General features: G+C 36.8%; 1 protein-coding gene across 4 annotated transcripts in view; it reads left to right on the top strand.

The window, feature by feature from the left end:
* Window positions 1-14,450, top strand: part of LOC124619453 (serine/threonine-protein phosphatase PP2A 65 kDa regulatory subunit-like) — a 282,427-nt gene extending 267,977 nt beyond the window's left edge. For all 4 annotated transcript variants that reach the window (XM_047145848.1, XM_047145845.1, XM_047145846.1 and 1 more), the window contains one exon: window positions 14,284-14,450. In XM_047145848.1, the coding sequence (XP_047001804.1) occupies window positions 14,284-14,302 (19 nt within the window). In that variant the 3' untranslated portion in view covers window positions 14,303-14,450. The remainder of the gene's footprint in view (window positions 1-14,283) is intronic.
* The last annotated feature ends 11,806 nt before the right edge of the window (window positions 14,451-26,256 follow it).

Raw genomic sequence — 26,256 nt, 5'->3', positions numbered from 1 at the left:
GAGCAGAAACAGTTATTTGGGGTTGGCGTGTATAAGTAGTAAATTGTGGAGAAGTGCAAATGAGATGACACTGTTTTAATGTTCAATTGTCGAAAAAACCTAGGAATTTGGATAGTTGAAACAAACTCTGTAACTCACCTCCTCATACGTAATTTGATAGTAAAAGATTTCCTTTGATGACTTCTTTGAACTCTAGTTTTCTTGCTATCACTGGCCTGTTTTTTATGAGATGAAAATATGTTCTTTCCTCTTTGATTTACTCCTTGTGATAACTTTCTTATCATTCATTATTCTTATGCTGCAGTTTGTGTGAAGCAATACACTTGCTCTAGATACAGTCATCATCTGTATACAGATCATCTCACATGGTGAGCTGTAATTTTTTGTGAAATTTTGATATTACCGTCTACATTCCACCGTTTGTATAGTTTTCATCCATTCATCATGGTCTGTAGATACAGCCGTGGAGGAGGACTTATAGCAAGATGGAAGAAGTCAAGATATACATTAATAAGATATACGTTAATAAGATTAATGAGATATACATTAATAATTAAATTTAACATAGTAAAATTAACAGGATGTCTGAAAGTTTTTTTTAATCTTACTGCTATCTCAATTACATTAACTAGCCCTCATTGCCTCCTTTCTTTTCCTTATTATTCATGTGTTCTTATGCTCTTCACTGTCTTTATTTAACCAGGTCACTGTATTAATTTAACTCTTTTTCATTGCCACTTCTTCTCATTAGTTTTTTTCCTCCCTATTCCTCTTCTGAACCAGAAGATCACCTTAGCTTCAACATCCTATTAGTCAGCTTCCTTTTTTGCATACCATTGCACCTGAGGATTGTACAATAAGTAAAATGTCTGAATTCTTTATGGAGCAGTCTCCAGTTTCAGTCTTGATCCAAATATTATTTATTTTTTTCACTCTTTAGCATAATTTTAGTGCAATTATTAAAAGATACAAATGGATGTGGAGAAAATTACATTTTCGTTCTCCTGTTCTGTGACAGTACAGCTCCTAAGCTATGTATAAAAAAAAGTAAAAATCCAATGCAATAACAATGTATGAGATTAAGCCACACACAGATGGAAAATCTATAATTGGACTGATAGCAAAAATCTATAATTGGACTGATAGCAAACATAAAAGCATAAAAGACAGTGGTGCCTATAAAACTTTGGATATTTCTTCAGGAGGAAAAGGAAGGATAGGAAGGAAAAACACATTAAGGAAACAGCGTAATTCCTCCTCCTCCCCCCCCCCCCCCCCCCCCCAAATCCCACCCACCAACCCCAACCCATTTGCATCCTCCCTCTCCCTTTCTCTGCCTGTCCCATTCACACACACAAAACTACATTCATGGAGACTGAGAATGGAGGGAACTTGTTTCAGATCATCCTTTGCTTTAAACCTCCAGGCTGAACATCCGGAAACAACCACTGACAATGATGACTGGATGGTTATAGTCAAAGTTTCCCTATTTAACATGTTATAACATGGAAACTAATTACAGTACAAGTATCAAATTTGGTGGCATTAATGTCCAGAGTATGGGGTGCATGATTTCTATGCATCACTGCACCACTGTCCGGTTCCACCTATGGCCACCAGGTGCCGTGATCAGTCATCATGATTCACAGTCTCACACACCTGACCAGTTGCAGTGCACTTGTTGATGTGTCAACATAAGCATGGACAAAAGGAGCTGGGCGTTGTTGGTAATGCTGTATTATAAAAATAAGTAATGCTGCAGCTTGCACTTCAAGAATATCTCTGACTGAAAGGATTACTGAAGGAATCTCTTTCTCCACATGTTGTGTGGAGCATAATGAAAAGTTCAAATCAACTGGAGAACTGGACGTTGCTCCGGGAAGAGGCCGACGACCAGCTGTACCAAAGGTGTTACATGAAATCGCTGTTGTTAGGCAGACAGCGCCACGTGCAATTCGCGATTGTCAGGCAGTGCGCGTGCTGTGTCACGACAGTTGAACATCCCATGGTCCATTGTACAGAAGATGCTTTGAACTATTCTCAAATAGTATGCCAACAAGATCCATATTGTACAGCGGCTTGCACCACAGGATGCAGAATGACACGTTGACTTCGCTCTCCAATTTCTCGCAAGGAATGAAGTTGACGAGGGCTGGGCCCCCCTCCAGTCACTGTACATGAAGTTCCTCTGAATGGTGAATGTGTCACCATGTGGTGTGGCTTCACATCTACATTCTTTTTTTAACAGATTGGTGCTCAAGTACCAAAGACATGCAGTGTGACTGGCCAGTGTTACTGTGATATGCTTCGTCGGCACGTCATACCCTTCCTACAGGCGAGAGGTGCATTGAACGCAAGCATTTTCATGCAAGATGGGGTCCCACTGTACATCGCTAGTGAATTTCACCTGCTTCTCTGAAACACATTTTGAAATGATTAAATTATCAGCCGATCATTTCCAAATGCTTGGCCGGTGTGATCACCTGATTTCACTCCCTGTGATTTCTGGTTGTGGGGCTACCTGAACGACAGGGTTTACTGAGGAGAGCATTCACACATGTGCTGATCTGAAGTGTAGCCTATGAAGAGAAGTAGCCATCACACTACAGACATGCTTCCTTCTGCTGTGCAGAATGCAGTCCTGCACTTTCAGACTCCCCTGGACACTGATGGGCACCATATTGAGCCCCTTTTGTAGCAGTAATGGTACTGGTAAGAGATGGGTCATTCACAAACTAACAGGTCCAAAGGAACGGTTCATCAACATGAACAGAATGAGCGATGGACAAATTCTAAGGAACGGTCTTTCATAGTTCACTTTGGTCCCAGTTTTCTACTTATAGTTCCCGGGAACAGGAAATGGTCGGTCTTTTCCAGCGTCGGTCCCGCTCCCGCTGGTCTGGGTCGTGGCTTTCTACTTATAGTTCCCGGGAACGGGAAACGGTCAGTCTCGTTCCCACAACGGCACATCAGCTGGTCTCGTTCCAGCCTCTGTCCCGTTCCCGGTGGTCTCAGTCTCCCTTGACCGGACTCGTCCTCCTTCGCGTGGCCACTTGTCGCAGTTCCACTGCTGACTGCTCCTAGTTAGTTCAGTATCAAATTGTTTTTCATTTTGTTTGCTGCGCATGCCCATTCTAGATAAGTTTCAAACCATTTTTTAACTCAGAACTTCTGGTTCTTTTCGTATTCTATTCAGCGTCCATGACCGCTAATTAAAAGGTATTTTATAATTACGTAAATTACATAAAATTACATGGTAACAAAATAGCATATCAGCTTACTTCAGTATTTCGATAAACAGCAGAAGAAATACTTGTAAAAAGGCAAGATTTTTTTTATTACACATGCAAAGAAAGTCGGCACGGCACACACAAGTGGCCATTTTCCATCTTTATTTGATCCAAGATAAAAGAGTATGTTGATTGTTATGGAAGGCAGACCGACTTACAACCGAATGACGTCTGCATTCCATAATAGGGTGCATGGCGTCACATTTTGAAAAGAGAATATGATAACTTCTACAATATTATTTCAGTGGTACAGGGTGGCGCACAAAAAATCGGTCCCAAGTACTAGACTGCTCGTTGTCGCCTACCAATCGTCATCTATTGTTTCAAAGTTGTTGTTTGCATTAGCTTATTTCTTATTTCTTCACTGCCTAATTATTACATGTTTATCTATTCTGCTCATAGCGGTCAACAAATCGTGCGTAATTGGCGAGCAGTCAGTACTCGAGGCCAGTTTTTCATGCTCCTCCTTATATTATTTCACTGCTGTCAGCCACATAACATTACAGTTGGCTAAACAAGAAGTTTTGCAGAATCACGGAAATTACAATTGTGTGAGAATTCTGTTATGAATAAAAACTCTGTACTCCAGGGCGGATGCGAGTGCCCCCTCTTGGCGCCTTCCTTCTTAAGTCACCTATGCTACTAATTTTCAGTTTTTCATAAGAACCATATACCATGCACTAATGAACGGTGAACAAGTAAAAATGAACAGTTCCCAAAAAAGAGCGATCACCAGTGAACTAGTTCCCGAGGATGAACGAGTTTGCCCATCTCTAGTACTGGTATGTAATGGTATGATGTATTGTAACAGCACATGAAAAGTGTTTCAACTGAATTGGTTCTACAATATTTCTCTTCCCCATGTCCTTGACGTTATGCTACCAAGTTTGGCATTTGTACGGTAATTAATTTTCATGTTATAATGTGTTAAACAGGGAAAGTTTAATTATAGCCACCTGGAAGATGTGATGCATTTCCCATCAGATATAGCGTGATAATATTTTAGCAAGTAGGCTCTCTTTTTTATTGAAAAAATGTTAGCGGCGTTATTTCACACATTAGAATTAAATTCCATAGTAATTAATTCATTTCCTCGTGTAAGCTGTAAGTAGTTTTCTTAATGAATAATAGAAATTTGTTGAAGCTTTTATGCACACTTCTTGATATGTTGACTGCTGGCTTTTGTCCAACATCTTCCGGCAACATTGTTTAATAATTGTACTGGCATTACACCAGCATGAGTGGCAGGGATTGCCAAATATTCATCTTCCATTGTTGGTGGCAGATGTTATAAGTACTCTCCACTCTAATATCCATGAGAGGCATGTCCTAGTCATTAACACAGTAGCTCCTGGATTGTTACTTGAAGGATTTATTTGTTGCAGCATGGGAATTCAGGAGATAAAAGTAGATCTACATTCAGAGTACAGTTCAGTAGAATGTACTGCATCTCCAGTCGTTAATGGGGCAGTGCAGCTTGTGTACATTCCTCATTCTGTCAAGATGCTTCGATGGGTTGATTCGAGCTTAGAATGTGCTTATATTGTCACTTTATGGCAAGAAGGTTTGTCAACATGTAACTTGCACTCCAAAATGAGGTACGATACAGCAGTTTCATTTGAAGATTCATCTGCTTTTGTGACACAAATTTTAAAGGTGTGACTTGGAGTGGTCACCTGAGGTCAGCTTATGACTACTAATTATAGCTCATAAATACCATGACAGTAATTTAACAGGACTGGGGATTTGAAGGTAATTAGCAGGGCTGTTTCAAACCATACAGTCTGCAACCAACTCCAAATGATCAGTTTGGCCTCTAGGCATCCACACAAACAACAGACAACAGTACAAAACCCTACAGTACTTGAGTGCATGAGGGAGGTCAGTAAAGGAAAACCTAGAGTGGAATAACCAACAATTACAGTAGTCGTCTGTCTTGATGATGATTATAGAAGAGTGTGGAGACGACCAGATATTTATTAATGCCTCTGACATGTAGTTCTATGTGTTCTGCTGGTAGATGAGGCAATCACATTTTGAGCTGATCTCATGTACAAATTCTGGATGCCTCTCACCACGATTGATGGTAATTTGAGAGCTTTGTAGTATCAGGACAAGATCCTCGAGACTATTGTCTGGCCTTACAGTTAACATTTTGGTGAGGGGTTCGTCCTTCTATATGATAAGGCACAAGTTGATCGTCCTGTAAATACCTTCCACTAGGAAGTAGGAATCAACAAAATGGAAAGATCTGCATTATGTTCTGATATGAACCTCATTGAGCATTCTTGGAAACAGTGAAACATGCAGGGTCTCATTTCAAAAATCCTCCTCACACACTGGATGACCTCTGGAGGACTCCTGTCAAAGAGAGGGTTAGGTGTGAGCAATGACATCTTAATTTCCTTATAGACATCATGGCTAGGAAGCTTAAAAATATGTACAGTGCTCAGGTAGAGCAATGTAATATTGAATGTTACACACAGGACATTTCATATATAGTTCTATACAGTATTACAAATAGTCAAGATAGCAGGATGCTACCTGCAACCAGTGGACATGAGCTTCTTATTAAGAATTTCACACAGATTTCCCCTATGGATCAAGGCAAACATTTCTCATACATACACTTTTCGTTTTTAGGCTCCAAAGACATAATTTGCATCAACTTATTATTTTTATTTAGTAATATTTTCATTATTTTTTGCTGTTCTTAGTTCCTTATTTGTTTTTGCCTGTTCTGAATCTGTATGAGATTCTAGAACAGTATTTGCTTTATAACTTACACCAAATTAAGTAACTACATTTCATGTTGAAAATGCTTTTAAAGTCAGATATATTGATTTTGTACCATTATTCATTACAATTGTTGTGATATCTGAAGATTTGGAGTGATGCACACAGCTGTCAAATAAACTTTCGTGCATAGCAGTAGATTCAAATAATTCAGATACAATACTTCAATTATTTACCCATGAAAGAGAGCTGCATTGAATTTTATTGTACTGCATTAGATATTCCATTCAATATTATCACCATAACCATCCAGAGTTTGACATGCAGTGATGGATAAAGGCTTTCTCTAGACTTTTACATGCATGACTGTATTAAGCTACAGGCATTAATATCGCTCCTGCGTGTTTTCTGTTGCCTTCCTTCTATTAGGTTATTGGCTTAAGTATTCCCCCCTTTTATGATTCCATCAAAGAATGTAGTTGTTGTGTTACCATGCATTCACCTGGCTGCTTATCCTGCCCCACTTCCATGTCATTTTTATCACATTGAATTACGTGTTCCACTTCATTCTGTTCTCTGATTGATTTGTTTGTTTTCCTATCACTGCTGGTAATACATTTTTCGATTGGTCACTGAACAAAACTCAGTTACTGAATACTTTTCACATTTAAATTTTCACTTCCAGTCTTCAAAACCAGTAATACATATTGACTGTAAACTTTGCAGATACATAGGAATCTTAATTTTGAAATTCCTATTTAATTTACCAAAAGCGCACCACACCTTTTTCTTCTTCAGTTTTTTGATGTCCATCCAGTAACAGTTTCCAAAAGATCTACAGGAAAAGCTCATCAAATAATTTTGTGACTGCATTGTTAATTTGCACTGGTTTATTTCAGTTATAATGATTACACATTAGTCTCATCTTACTGCAAGTAATTTTCAAGCTCACTTTAAAGCTCGCTCTTTTAAGTTCCTCCATTTCTTGGATGCAAACATTACAATATTGTTAAAAGCATTGAGGTGGGTCAGGTGTGCTCCGTGAATGTACAGGATGTGAAAACTTCCTGTAGAACAGCTTAGAATAATTTTGATCTATGGACTTTCCTTATCTGACTTCAACTTTCAGTACCAAATTTATCACTATCCTAATGTGTGTAGGCTCTGCTAACGTTACTGTCTTCAATAAAACTAAACTGACGAAGTCTTCAAGTTGTTTTATACATAGATATTTAGCCCACAATTACATGTGGTCGTCATTGTGGCACTTTGTTTACTATTCAGTAGTAAATAGAGGACCTATAATATGCAACTTCGCATCACAGACCAAAAAATTGGTCTATGCAACAACTTGACGACACGGTCTCATGCCTGGAAAAGTTTTATTCGAGGTATCCTGATGATGTGTAATGGAATCTGCAGCACTGACATACATTGAGGTGACAAAAGTCATGGGATAACTTGTAATATCATGTGAAACCTCCTGTTGCTTGGCATATTGCAGCAACTCAACATGGGATGGACTCAACAAGTCATTGGAAGTCCGCCGCAGCAATACTGAGCCATGCTGCCTATATAGCCATCCAAAATTGCAAAAGTGTTGTTACTGCAGTATTTTGTGAACGAATTGACCTGTCAGTTATGCCTGATAAATGTTTGATGGGATTGATGTCAGGTGATCTGAGTGGCCAAATTGTTTGCTCAAATTGTTCAGAATGTTCTTCAAACCTATTGCAGAGAATTGTTTCTTGATGACATGGCACATTGCCATCCATAAGAGTTCCATTGTTGTTTGGGAACATGAAGTCTGTGGAAGGCTGTAAATGGTCTCCATGTAGCCGAACATAAGCATTTCCAGTCAATGATCGGTTGAGTTGGACCAGAGGATTGAGTCCATTCCATCTAAACACAGTCCCACCATTATGGAGCCACCACCAGCTTGCACAGTGCATTGTTGATAACCTGGGTCCAAGGCTTTGGGGTCTGCACCACACTCGGACCCTACTGTCAGCTCTTACCAACTGAAACAGGGATTCATCTGACCAGGCTACCATTTTCCAGTGTAGGGTCCAGTCGGTATGGTCATGAGCCCAGTAGAGGTGTTGCAGGCGATGTCGTACTGTTAGCAAAGACACTCACGTCAGTCACCCGCTGCAATAGTCGAATAATGACTGATTTCGCCGCACTGTCCGAACATTTACATTAGTCGTGGATCCCATGTTGATCTGCAGTTATTTCATGCAGTGTTGCTCGTCTCCTAGTACTGCCAACTCGACGTAAATGCTGCTGCTCTCAGATGTTAAGCAAAGGCTGACAGCCACTGCATTGTCCATGCTGGTGAAATATGCCTGAAATTTGTTATTCTTGGCACATTCTTGACACTGTGTGCCTCAGAATAATGAATTCCCTAATGAGTTCCAAAATGGAGTGTTCCATGCACCTAGTTTCAACTACTCTTCCATGTTCAAAGTCTGTTAATTTCCAGCATGTGGACATAATCACATCGGAAACTTTTCGCTTGAATCACCTGAGTGCAGATGACACTTCCAACAGTGAACTGCCCTTTGATATCTTCTGTAAGTGATACTATTGCCATATGTATATTTGCATATGGCTTTTGTCATCTCAGTGTATATATTCTTCAATATGACCACATAGGTTGAAGCAATGCCTTGTTTCTCTAGGGCTGTTAATACAGATTTCACTGAAACCAAGTCAAAGGCTATCTCAAAAGCTATGAATTTCAGTGAAAGCGGTAATTCTGCTTGTTGCTCCATTTTATAGTTTCATCTGTGATTTGAAATTGGCCCCATGTGCTGTATTCACTTCTAAAGCCAGCTTATTCCTTTGCCTGATTAAAATAAAGTGTTTTTTTCTTTGCACTTGGGAATAATTTAAGTAAATATATTGTATGTTGTAGAGAGCAGGTTGATATGTCTGTAGTTTTTGACTCCTTTCTTATAAAATACAATGATTATTGTATTATTTCAGTGTTGGCAAATTGTTTACCTCTGCCAACATTCTGTAAACAGCTAGTAAGTTCCTTTTGTATACTTTTGGCTACAGCATTGAACTGATCTGTTCAAGCACTGTCATTTTCTGGTACAGTTCCTTTTTCACACCTCAAATGGCTTTATTCATCTCATCTGGCAATACCTGCAGGATATCATTATTTTCAACATACTCTCTCTTTTTCTCTGATTTGTCTTTTGAAGTATAGAAACATGTAAAGAAATTGTTACTTTTTTGTACAATTTTGTCTCTCTTGTTAGTTACTGTGACATTTTCACTGGTGTAATGTGATGTTCATCTGTGGTAACTTTCTGTAATTTCTTCTCATACTCTTACGGTTCTAAGTTGTTTCTCTTTTTATATGTCCATAGTACTTTCTCAAATGCTCTTAGAGAAAAATGCTCCTCAGGACATTTATAGACAGTTTTTTTTTTTATTTTTTTTATTTTTTTTTTATTTTTTTTTATTTTAAAATTCATTATTGTTTGCTTGTAATTCTTGCCATCTGTGTAATAGCTGTTTCATTTCATCTGGTATTTTCTTTTCCTTTGCTCTGTTCATACTTGCACCATCTGTCTGCTTAAGTGCCTTTGTTGAATAATTTCTTCCCTTGTGTGTGTCTTTATATTTTAAGATGCTGAACTGGTTGCTTAATTTAATGTGCTATGCCCCTTATTCTCAAATAAATTACCATAATCTACATTTCTGACTTCTTGCTATCTTTGTATCTATCTTTACTCAGCATTTTTTAAGTCTAAGGTCACTTTGTATTCTAAAGTATTGTATTGCTATTACATTATCTACAATTTCTTTATTGTTTGATAAAAAATGTTCAGTTTCATTTTTAGTTTGATTGAGTTGTTGCCAGATCAACTTATATTTGTTTTGTCTCACAAAAATGGTGTTGAGGACAACTGTGTTATTATTTTTGACAATTTCTACTAGTGTGTGGCTACTGTAATTTCAGATATTATATTTGAATTTTCTTCCCACTTTTAGTTCTACTTTCACATTACAATCTTCCATCATTATCATGTAAAGGGCTTTGCTATCTTTTATAAGCTTCTGTAACTCTTCATAGAGGTCTTTTGCTGCTTCATCAGAATGTGAGCATGTTGTGTGGACATAGACTTGGATGATTTCTGTAGAATACTTTCACTGGTATTTTTTAAAAAAAATGTTTCTCTAAAATTTCTTCAATTTTGGTAATATTTTTTTATAAGTTGCCTTGTTTAGAGTAAGAAGCACACCTTAATTTTCTACCTTTTCTTATATATATATATATATATATATATATATATATATATATATATATATATATATATATATAATAAAGGGAAACATTCCACGTAGGAAAAATATATCTAAAAACAAAGATGATGTGACTTACCAAATGAAAGTGCTGGCAGGTCGACAGACACACAAACAAACACAAAGATACACACAAAATTCAAGCTTTCGCAACAAACTGTTGCCTCATGAGGAAAGAGGGAAGCAGAGGGAAAGACGAAAGGATGTGGGTTTTAAGGGGGAGGGTAAGGAGTCATTCCAATCCCGGGAGCGGAAAGACTTACCTTAGGGGGGAAAAAAGGAAAAAAGGACGGGTATACACTCGCACACACACACACACACACACACACACACACACACACACACACACACACATCCATCCACACATATACAGACACAAGCAGACGTATTTAAATACGTCTGCTTGTGTCTGTATATGTGTGGATGGATTGTGTGTGTGTGTGCGCGCGAGCGTATACCCGTATTTAAATCACGTATCTTTCCCTCTCCTTCCCTCTTTCCTGATGAGGCAACAGTTTGTTGCGAAAGCTTGAATTTTGTGTGTATGTTTGTGTTTGTTTGTGTGTCTGTCGACCTGCCAGCACTTTCATTTGGTAAGTCACATCATCTTTGTTTTTAGATATATATTTCCTACGTGGAATGTTTCCCTCTATTATAACCATATCATTAATTTGAACCCAACAATTACGTTTGTTATTGTCGCTGTTGCATCTCGAAATCTTTCCTGTCGTCTTATTTTCTCTCTATTTTCTCTTTCTGTTTTTACCAGTAGTCTCACTTTGTATTCACCTTCCCCTTTTACCGTAATACAATTTTATCCCGCCTATATATACTCTATAATACGTAACCCACTTCCAAACCATAACAATATATATATATATATATATATATATATATATATATATATATATATATATATATTGTTGCGCTTTCAACCATACCGCTGCTATAAAATCCACATAACAGCTGCTTTCACGTATTAAACAACCATTTCGGCTAGTTCTAATAACTTTTGCTTTATTTCCACTTCCGTTTTTCGCACATCACTGATCATTTTTAGCCGCTCCCCACAGGTTTTAACGTCATTATTTACAATTGTTAGCCCCATTTTCGTAATATTTCACCACAACACCACTCCTTTTAATACATTTACACGTTTTTTTCGAAATTTTCCCGAATTTCTCCGTCCTTTAACGTGTTTTAGCGGCAACACAACCACCTAACCTTCATGCACATCGCTGTCTACCAACCCAAGTTCACCACAGGATCAACTTAACCAACACTTTTTCGCCTTTTTTCATACCAGATCTCCAGTTATTTTCTAGTTCACCCTTATCTCTCCCCATATAAGCGTCTTTCCCTCTCCTTCCCTCTTTCCTGATGAGGCAACAGTTTGTTGCGAAAGCTTGAATTTTGTGTGTATGTTTGTGTTTGTTTGTGTGTCTGTCGACCTGCCAGCACTTTCATTTGGTAAGTCACTTCATCTTTGTATTTTTATATATATATATATATATATATATATATATATATATATATATATATATATGAATGTAATAGAGAGAAACATTCCACGTGGGAAAAATATATCTAAAAACGCAGATGATGTGACTTACCGAACGAAAGTGCTGGCAGGTCGATAGACACACAAACAAACACAAACATACACATCAAATTCAAGCTTTTGCAACAAATTGTTGCCTCATCAGGAAAGAGGGAAGGAGAGGGAAAGACGAAAGGATGTGGGTTTTAAGGGAGAGGGTAAGGAGTCATTCCAATCCCGGGAGCGGAAAGACTTACCTTAGGGGGAAAAAAGGACGGGTATACACTCGCGCACACACACACACACATATCTATCCACACATATACAGACACAAGCAGACATATTTAAAGACTTGTCTGCTTGTGTCTGTATATGTGTGGATGGATATGTGTGTGTGTGTGCGAGTGTATACCCGTCCTTTTTTCCCCCTAAGGTAAGTCTTTCCGCTCCCGGGATTGGAATGACTCCTTACCCTCTCCCTTAAAACCCACATCCTTTCGTCTTTCCCTCTCCTTCCTCCTTCCTTCTTTCCTGATGAGGCAACAGTTTGTTGCGAATGCTTGAATTTTGTGTGTATGTTTGTGTTTGTTTGTGTGTGTGTCGACCTGCCAGCACTTTCATTTGGTAAGTCACATCATCTTTGTTTTATATATATATATATATATATGTGTGTGTGTGTGTTTGTGTGTGTGTGTGTTTGTGTGTGTGTGTGTGTGTGTGTGTGTGTGTGTGTGTGTGTATGTGTTTTTCTTGTTCTGATTAAGGACTTTGTCTGATAACTAAAAGTGTACTTTTAAATGTGCTTGACTGTTGTTTGATATCACTTCTATATGACAAGTAGCAATCAGTCCCAATTCATATCATTTTCCTCTGTAGTGTGACGTTTGTCTTGAATTTAATTCTGGTTAGTCCTCACTTTTTTGCCACACTTCTGTTAACCTCACTATATTCTTTTTGATTTTATATATCTCTTCTCTCAGTTTTGCTAACCTATCTTCAAGTTCTGGAATTCTGAAATTTAATGGCCCTAAATTAAAAATAGCAGCAACTGAGTATCTAAGGCCCATGTTATTACCTAATTATTCAAACTTTACCTCGTGCTGGAAACTCCTCTTGCCTGCATGCACTGCTTGATTCCTCACTCCACTCTCTCAGTATTCTTTTGAGTTTGGTAAGACATGTGTATTGTAAATAAAGTAAGCAGAGCTATGGTCACAGGAAATTCAGCTGAGGCCTGCATATTTCTCAATCTCAGGGCATGGGACCAACATGAGCAGCTCACACACTGATCGTGTGCTTGCAGAGCCATCAAGTTTCCAGTCAGTAATGGTATAGTCACACACATTAATTACATTAAGTTGATCAATCTTTGTCATACTCATAGTACATTTAGTTGAGAAGGCAGAAGACATTGACTCATCACTTCAGTGCAAGTTGGTGAGCAGCCCATCCATATTTCTTCTTTATAAAGCAACGTATCGAGATTATCACCTTACTGATGCTAACAGCTGCATGGTGTACTCATGTGGATTTGATATTACGGCCTACTATGATTGGTTTCCATAATTCTCACAAAAATGTAACTAAGGGATGTTCCTCAGTTCTTAGTAGATCCATCTTTTGCAACTTAGTACAAAGAAATTGACTCAGTGTCTGTAGTTATTTTGAGCAGTTAAAGAATTTATCTTGACGTTTATGGATGTTCTGAGTTATTTGTGCTCCATGGACTCACAAGGTAAGAATCAAAATATATTTAACAGAAAATACAAAATATTTCATCAAGTGCATGTTACTCATTTCATAATTATTCAAAATAATTGTGTGTAATCTTAAGGCCATTACGCAAATAAGAAATATGTTAACTTTTCTGAAAAAAGTTGGCACGTGTTATTGTGGACTGCACTGGATTGGATTGCATTTTACCCTGACACTTCATTTTACTTCATACCACGCCATTTCTGCTTTATTGCATGTTCTTCTACTCCTCCACCAATCCCGCTTCTTGCTGCATGATGTCCAATCATTCATGCTAGTGAAATAACTACTTTGACTGACTCTCATGCCTGCGCTATGCAATTACTGTTAAGTCACCTTCTGGAGTATTGTCTGTTTGCTCTGCTTTCATACAAGTGTGGCTTAAGTTCCAAAGCAATAATTCTTTTTGTGTATATAAATCTCCTCCATCCTGCCTGTGTTCAGTTAATGTCCAGTAAGGTAATGTTTGTGTTTGTAACACAAGTTATTAATTTTCTGTAATTTTTTTGTTATTGTAGTTTTTAAATGTTTGGTTTTTAATTGTACCTAATGGGCCGCTTTGTTATTTGCTTGCCGTGTGTTTGATAATAAGGTGAATATTGTCACTATAAATGCTAATTATTTGATATTTCCTTTCAGGCGGCAGCACCCACCATGATCTCAGTCAATGGCTTACACTCACCACTGTGCCTTTGATCACTAATTCTCAGAGGCATCATTTTGTTGTGCTTCCACTCTCATGAAGGAGAAATGACTGTTTTGTTTTTGTTATATTTTTTTGAAAATAAACTACTGTTGTTAATAAATTATTTGCTTCACTGACTTATCCTTTTTAAGGACAGTATAATACTAGTAATGGAACGAGAGGCAAATCAAAAGAATGCATAATGTGAAATGCAAGTAATAGATCCAGCATGTGGGAAATGGTATTGTTATCAGAACTGACTGCCGTTGCTTAATTTGGCTACCATGTTACCAGAAGCTGTATAACTCCTGTGGCTGCTGGGTATCGTTTCTTGTGAAAAATGGGCCAGAAAACTGTGGTTAATGAAATGAGGGTACACAGTTGGCAGCAAACAGCACATCAGTGATTTGAAGTACCTAACAATGGTATCTTGCTAAGATGCCAAAATACTGTGTAACTTGGATACTTACATTGGCTAACAAAGTTATTTCTCCATTACAGGGTAAAATTTACTGTTAAATTAACAGCAGAAGCTGTCCAATGTGGGGGAAGAAAGATCATAACAATAACTTAATGTTTCTCAAACCACACTACAACTTTTGCAATTACATTCAGTATTTTGTCCAAAATACAACATGGAAAGCTTTGTCAGAAACCTATTTATTTTACTTTTGCAAAATAATTTCCGCTGAACTTGAACACTCATCAGATCATTGTTTTCTAATTGTAGTCTGGCACCTGGATATTCAGTTATCAAGCAGCTGCAAGGACTGAATTTCAGACACAGGGAAGTAAAAAATTTTCTCCATCAGTTTCCATATCTCAGGAATATTCTCTTTTTTAGAATATTGTATCAGTACTTGGAGAAACATAAACTCATGAAAAACTGAAATATACAATATTAATGTTTCACAATAACATCATTAAAACAGTGGAAAATCCAGGATGGAATAATGAAAATATTATGAAAAGGATAGATTGCTATGCACGATATAGAGGGGATGTTGAATCACAGACAGGCACAACAAAAAGAGTGCTGTATGGCCTCAGTGGCCAGAGACAGTAGTTTTGTGTGTGTGTGTGTGTGTGTGTGTGTGTGTGTGTGTGTGTGTGTGTGTGTGTGTGTGTGTGTGTGTGTGTGTGTGGGCGGGAAGGGGGGGGGCTGCATGCACACGTGGATGCATGCACATGTGCTACTTTAGAAGAAGACCCATTGGCGGAGAGTTCAAATGCAGAGCAGTCTTTTTGTTTATTTGAAGTCTTCACGGGTTGTCAGCTGAGTCGTGTCGTCATCTCATAGCAACGTTTCGATGGAATGTGTCTCCATCATTTTCAGGCGAAGTCAGTTCACCTGAAGATGATGGAGATGCATTCAATCAAAACATTGCTATGAGGCGACGACGCTACTAGGCTGACGACCCGTGAAGACTTCGTATATGAAATTGGCTGAGAAAGCCTGCACTCACATATAGTCTTTTTGTTGTGCCTGCTTGTGAGTCAACATCTCCTCTATATGGTGAGTAGAAATCTGACTTTTTCATAATACTGACAATAATATGAATTTTATATTTTGTTGTGAACTTTCTTTCAGCTTTCTAGGCCATCATCAAACAACTGAAGACTGAACAGACAGTCCAAACAAAGTCTGCACTAACTTCTATCAGTACTAAGAATGTTACACTGAGGTGACAAAAGTCGTTGAATACATCCTAGTATCGTTTGGGACCTCCTTTAGCCCAGTGTAGTGCAGCACCTTGACAAGGCATGGATGCCACAAGACACTGGAAGTCCTCTGCAGAAATACTGAGCCATGCTGCCTCTATAGCCTTCCATAACTGTGAAAGCATTGCCTGTATACAATTTTGGTTATGAACTGATGTCTCAGTTATGTCCCATAAATGTGTGATGTGATTGATGCCAGACAACCTGAGTGGCCAAATTGATTGCTTGAATTGTTCAGAATGTTTTTGAAACCAGTCGCAGACAGTTGTGGCTGGGTGACTTGGTGCAGTGCCATCTGTAAAAATTCCATCGTTGTTTGGGAACTTGAATCCATGGATGGCTGCAAATGGTCTCCAACCAGCCGAACATAACTATTTCCAGTCAGTGATCAGTTCAGTTGGACCAGAGGACCCAGTCCATTACATGTAAACACAGCCCACACCATTATGGAGCCGCCATGTGCTTGCACACAAAGTGCATCCATGGCTTCAAGGGGTCTGCACCACACTTGAACCCTACCATAAGCTCTTACCAGCCGAAATCAGAACTTACCTGACCTGGCCATGGTTTTCCAGTCATCTAGGGTCCAAATTATATGGTCATGAGCCCATGAGAGGCGCTGTAGGTGATGATGTGCTGTTAGCAAAGACACTTGTATTGTACATCTGTTACCATAACCCATTAACGCCAAATTTCAACACGCTATCCTGGTGGATATGTTCATTGTATGTCCCACAACTCTATGCAGATGCTGCTGCTCTCAGTCATTAAGTAAAGGCCGTTGTCCACTCCATTGCTCGCACTGAGAGGTAAAGCCTGAAATCTCATATTCTCGGCACACTCTTCACACTATGAATCTTGGAGCATTGAATTCCCCATTGATATTCAAACTGGAATGTCCCGTGACTCTAGCTCAAAATATCAATCCATGTTCAAAGTCTGTTAATTCCTGTCGTGCAGCCACAATCACGTCAGACACCTTTCCACGTGAATCACCTGAGTGGCAGTGACAGCTTTGCCAATGCACTGCCCTTTTATACCTCGTGTATGCAATACTGTGGGCATCTGTATATGTTCAATCACTATCCCATGACTTTTGTCAACTTGGTGTATTTTTCAAGATATGTGACATTTAAAGATTATGCATCTATACAAAAAACACAGTGCTTCAATGTGACAAGGGTACAAAACAAAAAAAAAATATGTATTGAGCTACTGAATGTTTTAGACTGCAATGATATGAATATGAATCCCAAAACCCAATGTTGGTCTGACCTAAAAATGTTGTACTATTTATGTTATACAGATATTAGCTAAATCTGCTCTACCCGAACTGATTAACTGTTGAAAGCATATTGAAATACACATGAAGAAGGTATTAACCAATAGACCTTGTATTACATTGTACTCTAAGATTAAAACAACGAACACATCATCCTATAGACTTTTTTGTTTAAGGTGTATAGGAAAGTAACTGGCACTGACCTAGTAATACCTGCCAATTCCCAATATACTGTAACACACTAACATGCAGCATTTGATCCCATGATCCACCACCTACTACCTACATGACAGTGCATATCATATTTTAAAAATTTGCATGCAATAATGGTAACAGTTCTATTGTGACTGATAATATATTAGGAGAAAGGTAGGCAGAAGATAATAGGACTTGTTAATCGTGATCAGAAGGCAATAAACCATACCAGCAACAAATGGTTCCCTGTGTCATACATGGGAAGAACTTCACAAGTATTTGATAGGAAGCTAAAATCCAAATGTTATCTGAAATTTGCGAGTTATCTTCTTAAATTAGGGATGATGGAAAGAAAGATATTTATTTTATTATTGATAAAGTATACATTTTTTGAAATTGAATGATACATAAAGGTGAGGTAAAAATGATATTCATTTCATTTTGTTGCATTTATTATAGTGCTTTAGGGTACACACAATTTTTTATTTTTCCGTCTTCGGCAAAAACAGATAAATTAACTGAAGATTCAATTAACTGAATTTTGTACAAGTAAAACTTTACATTTCTGTATAGTCGTAATTATAATTCCATTAACTAACACCAATTACAACATAATTATCTTTAATTCTTTCTGAAAAATTATCACTTCATATTTCTATTACAGGTACAATTTTTTTTAGTTTGGAAACATAAATATAGCTGTCTTTTGATGACTAGCAATTTTATTCCTTCCATTACATTACATTAATCCTCGTTCTATAGATCACGAATACAACATTTCGTAATGATGTGGAACGTGTCACTTTAACCTAAGTTTTCTTTACACAAAATAATTAATTAATTTTTCTTTTTACAGTTACTACTTCACTCTGCATATTGATGAGGCCCAATGTAAACAATGTCAAAACAATAGCTTAAATTGTTAATTATTAATTTGCTGCAAAAGAAAATCTTCAGTGTATTCGAATCCAGATAACCAGAAAAGACAAAATCAAACCAGTGTATTGATATTACACATATGCCCTCCTCAGGAGAGTGGGGATGAGACTGATAAAAGGATGTAGGATTCCAAAGGATTGAGGTATTACAATACTCCCCGAAGAGATTTGATTATCCCAGAGAGACAAAGCTCTTCTAGATCTCTGGCTAAAATGAAGGAAATACAATGATGACTAGTGTAAGACAAACAAATTGACAATTAGTGTGTGTGAAAATATATGTTATATGCAAAGTTCAGCTAGCCAACTTTTCATATATAAGGTGAAATTAAAAAAAAAAAACACAAGTGTATAAAATTTCAGTTTTTTCCTCTTGGTGCCCTTTTGATGCACTCCATTGAGTGTTCTATTAAATTTCTTATTACTTCTTTCAATAGATTATATATTATTAGATAGAATTTGTGTCAAACCAATTTTGATGTCAAAATTTCTAATAGATAAAAAAAACATATCATCTTCCTAATTTAATGGCCAGAATAATCACAGCTATATCAGTGTTCTCAAATAAACTTGAATGTACATCAGTAAACAAATTTAATTCGTTCTCAGAAAAACCCCTTTGTCGTCGCAACTACTGTGTCTCTCACCTCTATGAGTTTATCAAATGCAGTAAACTTTATATCAACATAAAGTCCTGCATTTTACCATACTCCACTACACATCACTTACCAGGCTACCAGTGTCCAACAGATAAACTCCCTTCCAGTTGCCTACACATATTTCAATATAGGGAGTACCAAGTAGTTCATGCTTATTACTTCCATCATCTTCTGTCAATAAATCATCTTCAGTATCCCTACAATTTAAATCAGCATTTACTTGTACCTCATTTCCTAACTTATATTGTAAAGTACTTAAAGGTAGCTTACAACTAGAGTGTGTGTGCTTAATATTATCACAGTACTCACCTTTTCCTACAGACTCCTCATTCTCTTCCAATACTGTCAGTATCTTATCACTAATTAGCTTATCTTGATTCTCCTTAATGTAACAATCATGTACATACCTGGTTTTCCAACCCCAGGTCGTCATGTCCTATCATTCCACTACTCATATCATTGTCTAGTACTTCCACATACACCATACCATTTAATTCATCATAAAATACAACATCAGCGTAAGCATCAATAGCCTCAAAACAATCATTTGCAGCATCTTCTGCACGTATGTGAACCTCAACTTTAACTACACGTTTCCACATTACAATCACTATCAAAAGTACTAGAACTTGTGTCAATTGGCACACGAACATAATTCAACTTCGGAATATGATCCTTTCTTTCCTCCACATCTTCTTCAGACAATATAGAAAATTCATTATCACAAAATAAGCTAACTAAACTATACTCATCTGCATCATGATAAATGTTACTATTACTAAACACACAACTCTCATCATACATACATACATACATACATACATTCATTAATCTTTGTTTCATAGATCATGAATAGGACATTTTGTAATGATGCGGAACGTGTCACTTTAACATAAGTTTTCTTTACACAAAATAATTAATTAATTATTTTTTTACTGTTAGTACTACATATCTAAGAATTCATCTACTGAGAAGAAGGAGTTGTCATTCAGAAATTCTTTTAATTTGCTTTTAAATGTTGGTTGGATATCTGTTAGACTTTTAATACTATTTGGCAAATGACCAAAGATTTTTGTGGCAGCCTAATTCACCCCTTTCTGTGCCAAAGTGAGATTTAATCCAGAATAGTGAATATCATCCTTTCTTCTTGTGTTGTAGCTATGCTATATTTTTGAATTGGGATGGGTTGTTAATGACAAATTTCATAAGTGAATATAGGTATTGCAAAGGTACTGTGAATACCCCAAGTTCCTTAAATAAATCTCTGCAAGGTGATGTTGGGCGGGCTCCAGCTATTATTCTGATTACTCGCTTTTGTGCAATGAATACTTTCTATATTAATGGTGGATTGCCCCAAAATATGATGCCATATGAAAGCAGTGAATTAAAATAGGCATAGTAGGGTAACTTACTGATATGTTTATCACCAAAATTTGCAATAACCCTAATAGCATAAGTAGCTGAACCTAACCATTTCAGGAGATCATCGATGTGTTTCTTTCAATTAAATTTCTCATCAATGCACACACCCAGAAATTTTGAGTATTCTGCCTTAGCAACAGACTTCCGTTCATAGTCTGTATTTATCAATGGTGTTATGCCATTTACTGTACAGAACAGTATAAATTTTGTTTTCTCAAAATTTAGTGAGAGTCCATTTGCAGAGAACCACTTAATAATTTTCTGGAAGACATTATTTGCAATTTCCTCAGCTGATTCTTGCTTCTTGCGTGTGATTACTATAGTTGTATCATCAGCAAAAAGAACTAGCTTTGCATCTTCATGAATACAGAGTGGCAAGTTGTTAATATATATTAAGTACAATAAGGGACCCAAGACTGAACCCTGTGGGACACCATTCTTGATACCTCCCCAGTTAGAGAACTCTGCTCGTTTTTTCGGACTATCTGTACTGTTAATTTCAACCTTCTGCATTCTTCCAGTTAAGTATGAATTAAATCATTTGTGCACTGTCCCACTCATACCCCAGTACTTAAGCTTACATAGAAAAATTTCATGATTCACACAATCAAAAGCCTTTGAGAGATCACAAAATATCCCGATGGGTGATGTTTGTTATTCAATGCATTTAATATTTGATCAGTGAAAGGATATATAGCATTTTCGGTTGAAAAGCCTTTCTGAAAACCAAACTGACGTGTTAGTAGCCTACTTCATTTTTACAAATATGTGATGCTACTCTTGAATACATCACTTTTTCAAGAATTTTGGATAAAGCTGTCAGAAGTGTGATTGGGTGGTAGTTGTTAGCATCAGATCTATCCCCTTTTTTATGCAATGGTGTAACAATAGCATATTTCAGTCTATCTGGAAAAATGCCCTGTTTCAGTGAGCTACTACATATGTCACTGAGAATCCTTCTTATTTGTTGGGAACAGTTTTTAGTGCTCTGTTGGAAGTGCTATCAATTCCATGTGAGCTTTTACTTTTAAGTGAATTTATTATTTTCTTAATTTCAGTAGGAGAATTTCAATTTTACTAAATTGCATAGGTACAGCCTCTTCCATATACTGCCTTATTTCTAATGAATAGCTGGATCCTATTTTCTCTACAATACTTAAAAAATGATTATTAAAAATGTTTTCTACCTCTGACTTCTTGTTAACAAACTTTTCATTGTGTTTGTTAGCAATAGTCTTTCCGTGCTCTCGGTTGCCCTGTTTTACTTTTCACAATATTCCAGATTGTTTTAATTTTATTATCAGATGTGCTAATCTCAGACATAATGCACATACTTATGGACTTTTTAATAACTTTTTTATATAGTGCAGTAGTTTTTATAATGTTTCACTGTTTTGGGAGCATTACTCCTCCTAGCTATAAGATACATTTCCCTCTTCTGTTTACAAGATTTTTATCCCTTTAATAAGCCATGGCTTTTTACATGGTGTCTTACAAATATATTTCACTGTTTTCTTAGGGCAACAGTTTTCAAATATACTCACAAAGGTATCATGAAACAGGTTACATTTTAAATTAGTGTCATGTTCCCTGTACGCCTCATCCCAGTCTAACTGTTGCAATCTTTCCCTAAAAGTTTTAATTGTTAAATCGTTAATGGAATGCACTATTTTGGAGGACTGTTTTGCATTGCTATATGGAGCTATACCATATACTGTAACTAGCTGTGCATCATGATCAGACAGACCATTCTTAATAGGAAAAGGTTTTATTTGCTTAAATTTATCTTGGTCTATGAAAACATCTATCAGTGTGCTGCTTTCCTGTACCACCTCAGTAGGATAATCAATAACTGATTTCAAATTCAAAGAACCAAGTAATACTTCAAGGTCAAGGTTTCTATCGGACACGTTCAGAAAAGCTATGTTGAAATCCCCACAAACAATAATTTTCTTTCCTTTGTCTGACAGGTAGCACAACAAAGAATCCAAGTTTTTCAAAAATAGTTGAAAGTTTCCCAATGAGGAACTATACAAGGCTACAATTATATAAGTGCCATTATTTAATTTAAGCTCACATGCACATGATTCTACATGTTGCTCTACGCAAAATTTTTTAGTTTCCAAATTTTTCACACTATGACTGATTTTAGCATATATGGCAACTCCTCCTCTCTCCATAGTGTCTCTACTTACATGTGCTGAAAGCTTATATCCACCTACATTTACCATTTCCATATGTGTGACTATATGATGTTCAGACAGGCATAGTATAATATTCCACCCTCATTTTCTAAGTCGTATATCTATTCCACCTCATTTTCTAATTATTTATTTATTTATTTGGTCCTGTTGATTACATATTATACGGCCAGTGGACAAGTAATATAGGACAAGTCAATTGATACAATTACAGAAGTACATGAACACTTATACATCACATTGACCAGACATTTGTTTATTTAACAAGAACAATTACTTGCATGCAGTATTAAAGCCTGCATTATGCTAAAAACAGTTTAAGTGACTGTTTAAAATAGTAGAATAAGATACAGTGCACATTTTTATGCTAATGACATATATAAGCAGGTAAATTTGCTTCATGGTCGTGGTTTGGATTGAATACAAATTTTAACTGCATTCCTTAAGAAGAGGTTTAAGTGAATGCTCAAGAGAGTGGGATACATGGGAGTTCACATTTTCTCGTAATGACATAGATAAATTTACACTTTATCACCACAATTTCAGTTAAACTACAAGCAACAGCATCACACTATATCTTTAAGGGAGCGCTTTTCTTAGGCAGTTTCCTCCACTCTTACACCTTATAACTCCAAGTATTCATTCATTTTATAGAAAGTTTGTTTGATGAGAAATAATTTTAGTTTCCTTTCGAAAACCTGTACATTATTTATTTCCTTTTTTGTATTGTTAGGGAGCTTATTGAAGACCTTTACACTTGACTCAGTAACTGCCCTATGTACTTTAGTGAGAGTTGCAGAGCCTTGGTAAAAATGTTTCACCTGTCTTGTGTCATGGTTGTGGATGTCACAATTTTTCTGAAACAGTTCCCTGTTGTTGACTACAAATAACATCAGTGAGTATACATACTGATGTGTGAAGGTAAGTATACTGAGAGATTTGAAGAGACCTCTGCAAGATGCCCCATTAGGGACCCCACATATTAGCCTCACTGTTCATTTTTGTATTCTGAAGACTTTTTCAACACGTGCCGCATTTCCCCAGAAGATTATGCCGTAGGAGAGAACAGAATGGAAATATGCAAAATATGACAGCAACATTATTTCTCTGTCCACTAACTGATGGAGAGCTCTTAGTACAAAGCACGATGAGCTACGTTTCTAGACCAGCTGATCAATTTGTTCTTTCCATCTTACGTGCTGTCTATCTAAATACCTAGGAATTTTATATGTGTAGTTTCATTAATTTTGTGATTGTTAACATGTATTTCAGGAACTTTATTTTTTGTCAGAAACTGTATCATATTGGTTTTTGAAAGATTTAAGGTTAGGCTATTCGCAGTGAACCGTTTGTGTACTTGAGTAGAGACTGTCATGGCTGTATCCTGCATTGTGGAGTTGGGTCCTTTTAGGAGGATACTTGTATTGCTGGCAAATATTACTATTTTTGCTCTGTTATTAATTGTGATTGGTAGATCATCAATGTAGATCAGGAAAATTAGTGGCCCAAGAATCGAGCCCTGCAGGACTCTATACTTTATATTTCCCCAGTCTGATTTTAATGTTGTACTTGTCCCCATTAAGACAACCCTTTGCTTCCTGTTCTGTAAGTATGATTCTATCCAAGTCAAAGATTTGTCTTCAATGCCATAATGTGGAAGCTAAGAGTGTGTTGTGATCTACACAATCAAATGCCTTGGCAACGTCACAAAATATCCCCATAACCTTTTGTAATTTAGTTCGCCTAAAATTTCAGCTGTTAGGTTAAATATAGCTCTGTCTGTGGAGGAGCCCTTACAAAAGCTGAACTGTGTAGGAGCCAGTAAACCATTTTGTGTAGTGTGACTATAAATCCTAGCATACACTATTCTCTCAAATACCTTAGAGAACACTGGCAGCAGAGAGATGGGTCGATAGTTGGATATTTCATCCCTTGCACCACTTTTGTGGATTGGCATTACTACTGCATGTTGTAATCTATCTGAGAACACACCAGTTTCCATAGATTGGTTACACAAATAGCACAATATATAACTGATGAAGTCTGCACATGATTTTAAAATCCTACTTGATATGACATGGTATCCATAGGAATATGAGTTTTTGAGTAATTTTATTGTTTTTTCAATTTCTTTAGGGGTTGTACTTCTGAAATGAAGTGCTACTTTAGAAGTTATTTGCATGTGATTAAGTAGTTCAATAGCTTCTGTGTGAGACTGTTTATTATGGTTCACTGTATTTCAGCTATAGTGAGAAAAAAATTGTTGAAATCTGACGCTGCAACTTTCTGTTTATTATTGTCAGGTTTTATGTTCCTATTTGTCTCACTTTTTATGATGTGCTATATGGTTTTTATTTCATTTTTTGTGCACAGTGCAACTGTTTGGCCTTATTGATTAAAATTGTCAGAATCTCACAGTATTTCTTGTAATGTAACTTTACTGCTGGGTCTGTACTAGTCCTCTGTTGTACATACAGATATTTTTATGCCAATAGTTAGCCACTCTTTCCCTTTACTACAGGTTGGTTTGATTTTAATCTGTCTTTGAGGGAAAGAAGCTTCAAAATGTTTAAGGAATAAGTTCAGGAAAGAGTTGAACTTCTCATTCACTGTGTCAGCCTGGTGTACTTCCTCCAATTGTTCATGGCGTGAACTATTTCTTAACAAACAAGTAGATTCATTATTTATTGTTCTAACATGTTTAACATGGTTAGAATGACAATGTGCTGTTTTTCTGCTGGCTAGTTTTAGGGTTGTCATTTGACCATTGTGATCAGACAGACCATTTGTTACTGCCCGTGTCATCACTACATTGTAATTTGTGGGATCTACGAACAGATTATCAGTCAGGGTCTTGCTGTGCCCATGTACTCTTGTTGGGAATGAGATCATGGGGAGCAGATTGAAGGTTAACAGTAGTGATTCTAGTAGTTTCTGATTGTTATTTTTGTGAGTAAGTTTATGTTGAAGTCACCACATGCGATGACATTACTATTGTTTCTATAAAGTTTAGTAAGAACTGTTTCTAGCTGAGAGAGAAATTTTTGAATGTTTCCCATAGGTGCCCTGTAAACTGTCACTATAATCAGGAACTGTGTTTCAAGCTCTAATTTGAGTGCACAACATTCAAAGTGCTGTTCAATACAGTATTAAATACATAATTAACTTGTGACATAATAGTATTGTGTGTGTAAATTGCTACTCTGCCTTGTCTTAAGTTCCTCCGACAGTATGAAGACCCAATTTTATAACTATTTAAATGTAGCTGATTAATTTCTGTGGCTTCCAAGTGATGTTCAGTTAAGCAGAGCACATCAGGAATAATTCCGTCTATGTCAGCTGTTTCTTGCAGAGGAAGCAGCAGCTCTTCTTTTTTATTCAAATGACTGGCTCCTTAATGTTAGTTTTCACACAAGTTAACTTATCAAAAGGTACAACATTTACACTGTTCTCTCTTCTGTTCTTTAGCCTAAAAAAGGTCCTATTGGAGTGTTGATTATTACTGAAA

Source organism: Schistocerca americana, chromosome 6, assembly GCF_021461395.2.
Source record: "Schistocerca americana isolate TAMUIC-IGC-003095 chromosome 6, iqSchAmer2.1, whole genome shotgun sequence".
Lineage (NCBI taxonomy): Eukaryota > Metazoa > Arthropoda > Insecta > Orthoptera > Acrididae > Schistocerca > Schistocerca americana.
This window is presented reverse-complemented; position numbering and strand designations above follow the sequence as displayed.